The sequence below is a fragment of the Egretta garzetta genome, unplaced genomic scaffold (genome assembly GCF_000687185.1).
Source record: "Egretta garzetta isolate BGI_Z169 unplaced genomic scaffold, ASM68718v1 scaffold322, whole genome shotgun sequence".
Classification (NCBI taxonomy): Eukaryota; Metazoa; Chordata; class Aves; order Pelecaniformes; family Ardeidae; genus Egretta; species Egretta garzetta.
Genome location: NW_009259044.1, coordinates 1,484,904 through 1,491,136, shown reverse-complemented (window position 1 = coordinate 1,491,136; position 6,233 = coordinate 1,484,904). Strand labels below are relative to the sequence as shown.

The following is a 6,233-nucleotide window of genomic DNA, read 5'->3' as shown; positions in this document are numbered from 1 at the left end:
TACGAAGCAAAGAGAGAGACAGACAGAAAGAGGAAGAGGAGGAGGAGGAGAGGGGGTGGGGAGAGGGAGAGAGACATCAGATCTCAAGTTTTCTGTTGCTATTAAGTGTTAACATTAGAGTTTTAAAAGGCCAACTGTGTGCCCCATGAATGGAGTCCTTTACTGAAACAAACATCTGCTTGCATATTGAAAAAAGAAAAATACGATAACTTGTTTACTGAAAAAAAGGGTTCTCCCAAGTGCAGCTATGGCAGTTCTGAAGATCCACTGAGGTACAGTAGGCTTTTGAATATATTGTAATTTTCTTTCTTTCTTCCCCCAATGCACGTGTTTTTCTGTGTTTTATTTCTGTGAGATTCGGGTTCTAAGGATCAGCAGGCCGAAGACTGGGGCAACGGTAAGGCCCTCTCGTTCTTGCGTCCCCCGTTCATGTGTGCGTACGGCTGTCTCTCCTCGAAGCTGGCCCGAAGGACCACCACGCCCGGGCCGTTCTCGGCTTTGTGTCCTGAGTGCTTGTCAGTGGGTTGGAGGGTGGAGGAGGGATCTAAAGGAATGCTCTCCATGTTTTCAGTCTCCAGGTCAAGCTCCTCTGTATCTGGAGGCTTGTTCTCTTCACTGTAGAAGAAGGAGACCTCCTTGAACGCTGGATCCAGCTCGTCCTTAATGCTACCGATGATTTCCAGGAAGGAAGGCCTCATTTTCGGATTGTACTGCCAGCACATGCGCATCAGTTCAAACCTGGAAAGAAAACACACAGCAAAACCATTTATTGAGGTGTTTTATGAGCCCGGGCTGGAGCCCAACCAACCGTGACTGACTCGGACCACGCGGTTTAGAAAATCATTCGATTCTGAGGGAAGACAAAGTGACAGGATTTTTACAGGCCGAGATCCCCGCGTCACATTTCGACCTTCTTCCTAATAACTGATTTACTTCTACAGCTCCTCAACATTCTCCACTCCCTTCCACACACTTGCCCGTAAGTGTCTCGTGGGTACCTGACACCCAGAAGCATTTCGTACTTTTATTCTGACTCGCTGTTTCTCTTTTTCTCCAAAATACCCTGTGCTTACTGAATCATACAGCTGCATGACAGTGCCTCGCAGAGTATCTTTATTAACCAACCAATCCCTACCCCACCGGTATTGCCTTGGAAAAAATGAAAATAGGAAATACACACAATGTAAAAGCACCACTTTTTTCCCCTCTGAAAGAAGAAAATTACATGGAAATTAATTGTAATCCCCAAAAGACATTTGCCAATCTCACAGACGTTCTCTGATCTTTTATTTTAAAACTACGTTGTTTTCGTTTACGGCCAGGGATGCATTCATGTTTTACGGACTGTGAGATCATCTGTTTAAGCACATCCATGATTAGATCTGTACAACGTCCCATGCTGGCAAAACAAAACCACAAAATGAAGCAGTAACACGTACATAATGAAAACAGCATTTTCATGACACAGCAAAATTGGATATTCCTGAGAGATCGCCCCGAGCTTTAAACACAAGGCAAGAAAGCATTTCACTGTCAGCGAAGGTGGAAGAGGGACGTCTTCTGTTCACACAACAAAAGTAACAGGATAAATGTAAATAACAAAAGGAAGATTAACATTAATTCTTCGAGCCAATCCTCTGCGTACACAGCACTCAGAGAAACACGCAATGTGCAGAAAGTCACCACTGGCCAAAACTACTGCGGTGCTAGAGTAAGAATGGATCTTAAAAAAAAAAAGAAGAAAAAAAAGAAAAAAAAGAAACCACCAAAGAAAAATTTTTCTGCTAAGGTAACGTACTGGAGAATCCTTCACATCCCTGACACCCTCCAGCGCTGTGACGGGCAGCCCCGGTGAGACCCCCTCGCCTTGCCTGGCCAGCAGGCTGGACCAGTGGCCAGTCTGGGCCAGTCTTCCCGCGTAAGGTTAGAGAGGTCACCTAGCTTTTAGTTTTTATTCTGTAACGCAGCAATACCATTTTCCTAACTTCCACAGATTCTCAGAAGGTAAGCAAGCAATTCGATTTTATGCTTTAATTAGCTCTCACTGCCGTATGCCCCAGCAGCAGTTTACTAGATCTCTGCATCAGTGTGTGGGATGATTTTACTTTTTAATTAAAAAACAAGAACAAATGAACAAAAATTCACTCCTTTTTTGAATAGCACCTAAGTCCCTCACAGAGTCATGCCTTAATGCCTCCAGAGTCCCTGCTCTAGAACAAACCTTTCAACAGGACTCTCACCGAGCTGGAAACCCCCGGCCTCCGAAGCCCGTTGCTGTGCATCGCTGCCCACAGCGGGGTCTGGAGCGTCTGGGAACCCTGGCCTGGAACAAAACCAAAGCAAAGCAATCCCCTCCCGCAGAAACTCGCTCCTTGGGAAATACCGCTGCGTTTCCTCATCGGGTGCACGACGTCCTCAGCTGCCGCGAGCCAGCAGAGAGGGAAAGCTGCTGTGTTTGGGACGCACGCGCTGCTGAGAGCGCTTCCACCAAAGCAAAAGCAATCTGAACTGAAGTGCATTTAAAGTCACAAATATTCCTGTTAGAGCTCTGCTGGCACAACTCTGTCTGAACAAAACTCAGCCACCTGAGCACGGCCTTGTGACACCCAAAAAGAAGCTGGCAAAACCAGTCTGTGCTGGGAGAACTCCCTGGGTACTCAATGCTGCACTGTAACAGGCACGTAGACATATAAACACGGTTAAACTCCTGCTTGTTTCTGAGTCTTTAAAAAAGCCTTTCATAGCAAAAGTGAAGCCAAACTATAAAACTGCACTATACCCTCACCCACAGACGAGGAGGAAAGCTTGAGACATAAATATATAAAATCCATTTCTGTTACTTCATTGCTGTTTCCTTTCCAGCTGACTGCTGCGTCCCTGAATAGAAGCGTTAGCTGGAGCCAAGAACACTGGATATTCGCTGGCGCTTCGCCCTGAGGCCTAAGGGCAATGCTAAGGAGATACCACAAGCAGTGGAGTAATGCATGTGACATCAGCACAAACAAGGACATGTGATGTTTCTTTTAAGCCATTCCAGATTTAAAAACCCTACAGAGTTCCCATAAAAGGATTTTTTTTTTCTTTTTAACTCTGTGGGTTCAAAAACCTTGCTTACATTATCTTAAACAAAAAAAAAAAAAAAACCACACACAAAAACCCCAAAAAACCCAACAAACCCTTTCCAGTAGACAACGGAAGAATTTACAGGCTGTTAATACAACCTGAGCAGTTTTATAAAGTACGTTTCCAACCAGTGGTGAGGTCAAGGCAGTTGCAGGCATCGTCATGAGAGAGAGGAATAGCCAGTGTCTTTCCTATGCAGCCTCTGCTCAAAGAACCGAGCAGAAACTGGGCTACTTTTTGCACAGAGAGAGTAAAAATCAGAAAACAGAAAGTTACTATAGAAGCTGCATTCCATTTGAGTGTGTGTTTGTGCTTTGCATCAGGCTTTATATGGTGGGGAAAGTGAAAAGACCTCTCCTGTTCGGCTGTCGCTACACGCTGACATTGCCTCCGCGCAGCAGACCCCGGTTCCTAACCGAGTGCTCGCCAGGAACAAAGGGAAAATCAGCAATGCGTAAATAGTCTAGTCATCTACGGTACATGTGGGGGAAGCAATTTTGCTTCAAAAACAGAGTGGAATTCCAGCCTCCACAACTTTTAAAAGCCCCACGGGAACGCACTGTCTGAGAGCTTCAGCTGTAACAAACCTTCTTGCCACGCAGCCATCACCTGACGAACACTGCCGTAACAATGGTAGGACATAAAAACAGAACTTATTACACAGGAAGAGGAGAAAAACAGCAAAGCTCCTCCTGGCACCGCCTTATTGAACCATCTGTCTTACTGCATGGTTCTGTCTGTAAAACCATGCAAACTATGCCAAGAGGGCGTAGCATAAACAGGACTGAGTCTTGTTTCACCCTGTGTAAGAGTAAAAAGCCTCTAGAAATACCGTCCCCTTTGTGCTTAGCCCTTTCACAGGGATTTACCACCTCTCTGACCACAAGACAACCACGCTGTAAAAATCCCCCTTTGCACAAGTCTGCGACCCAACCAAGCTGCAGAACAGAACCTCTCCAGTTCTTCAAGTGCCCTTGGTCTCCAATCCATCTAAAAGCTACTGCCTCGTTGCTCCCAGGGGTTAGCAAAGCACAGCCACTAACGAGCATTACTCGCATTGCAGTCTTAGGAGAGATGGAACGTCCAAGATTGCTTGCACCACGTAGCATTCGTGCAGGGGGGGCGACGAGAGGCCCTTATGAAAACTACTGTACTGTGGCTGGAGCGTGCATGGCTGTGTCAACACTCACATAATCTGCAAGGTTAAAAATAGTAGATACGGTGACAGTTGCAGCAAGATTTTTCTCTCTATTCTCATCGACGCTTCCCCACAGCAGTCCACCTCCTCCACCTGTTCTGGAGGTTTTTGTACGTCAGCATACTCCCCTCTCTCTACAGAAAGGTAAATTTGTGTTCTGCCCATAATTGTAGTTGTTTCCAAGTCAAACTAATTTACAGAAAAAAATTTGTAGCCTACCACATGAGATATATAGAAACGCAGTTCCTGGCTCCCCGCCTCGCTTGCTTTCATGCATACCAAGCACAAGAACATGGCCTTCCCTGCAGCAGGTGGACTTTGCTTTCTGGACATCTTGAGTTAATATTGTGAGTTAATATTAAGTATCACAGGTACCACTCAGTCTCCACCAGTGAGAATCTGTGCTGTCTAAAAAACCCCTTCCACTGGCACAGACACAGCAAGAAACCTGTCTTTAAACAGAAGCTTTTAGCAATGCCCCCCCCCCCCCAAAAAAAAAACCAAACCAGAGGACACCCTGTTTTACAAAGGCTTTCATAAAGCTCTTGCAAAAGCATTTGCCTGAAACACACTGGGGATGCACAGCAAGATCCGTCTGCAATTTCAGGGCTCTCTGCAATTCTGTTACAAGCACCTTTCTGTCCATTCAGTAATTCTTCTTCTTACGTCCCTTGCTGAGAAGCAGGTTATCAGACAGCTGGAGAGGGGGGAGGAACTCTGCCTACAGACCAGGCCTCTGTGCCTGCCAGCAGCAACACGTGCGAGGTTCAAGACTGGCAACAGTTGTCAGGTTACTGAGCACTGCACAGCATCTTTACAGCATCTTGGGCTAACGGGATGGAAGACAGGGAAAGAAGCAAAACCACATACAAAAAAAAGCACCACAGTAACGCAGAGTAAGTTCTTTGAATGCCAAATGCATGTGCATGGAACAACGGTGAAGATCATTCCTGAAGCTCCCTACTGGTATTCCTACAAGAGTCTATTTGAATTTATGCAGACTTGAGTGTCTGTCCTAATACAAAACAAGCTGAAAGGGGACTACAGCAAGTCACAATAAGCTTCTAAGGTGAATACTCCCCCCCATTCTGGACCAAATCAGGATGTTTAATACACAACTGTATCACAAAACAAACAAACAAACAAAAAAAAACCAAACAGACACCACTAAACTAGATGTGCCTTAGTTCTGAGTCCAGCCCTGGTACTTGCTCTGATGGAGAGACGGGACTAAATTCAAAGGAAGATTTTTTTATTCTGCACCTCTGCAATGCCAGACTGATGTCTTGGTGGCCATAATTAATGCACGAACAGCTTCTTCATTAAATTCAGCACTGTTTTGTACAACTTTGCTGCTATACACCAGTGCAAAGATTTGTTCTGCCAGACATCAACCAAATTCTCCCAGCTCACAAGCCAGTCACCCTGAAAGTGGATTCATCCAGTAGCAAGACCCAGCAAGCAGTGGATTATCGAGGAGGAGGAGGAGGAGAAGGAAGGAGAACAGGCCAGGTAGGCTGCAGTAAAGAGAGCTTCTTGCTGTGACTCCCCTCTCATCCCCCTGTTCATACCACACATGCCCCAGGTTAATGGGGAATTTCTAACGCTGCGTCTCTTGCTGAGTATGTGCTCACTGTAGAGCTATTTTTCTCCTGGGGACTCAGGGAGCTGACCCCTCCACACACCCTCTTCTTCCCCCATTTCTGCCTACTCCCCCCCCTCCATTACACAGCTCTGACCGTGTTAAACAATCTCCAGTCAATCTGACTGCCAGAAATTCTCCACAGCATCGTGGAAGGGAAAGAATGTGAAATTGAGGAATCATATGGCAGCTACACCTCCCCCTGCATATACCACCCACCCCCCTCAAACAACAAAACAACACTGCCTGTCACCTGAAACCAAAGCCAGC

The 6,233-nt window shown here is 46.0% G+C and overlaps 1 protein-coding gene across 1 annotated transcript in view; it reads right to left on the bottom strand.

Moving 5' to 3' along the window:
• Positions 1-136: 136 nt before the first annotated feature.
• IGF1R (insulin like growth factor 1 receptor) overlaps positions 137-6,233 on the bottom strand; it is a 160,909-nt gene continuing 154,812 nt past the window's right edge. The window contains exon 21 of the mRNA XM_009635027.2: positions 137-738. Coding sequence (XP_009633322.1) covers positions 372-738 — 367 coding nt within the window. The 3' untranslated portion in view covers positions 137-371. The remainder of the gene's footprint in view (positions 739-6,233) is intronic.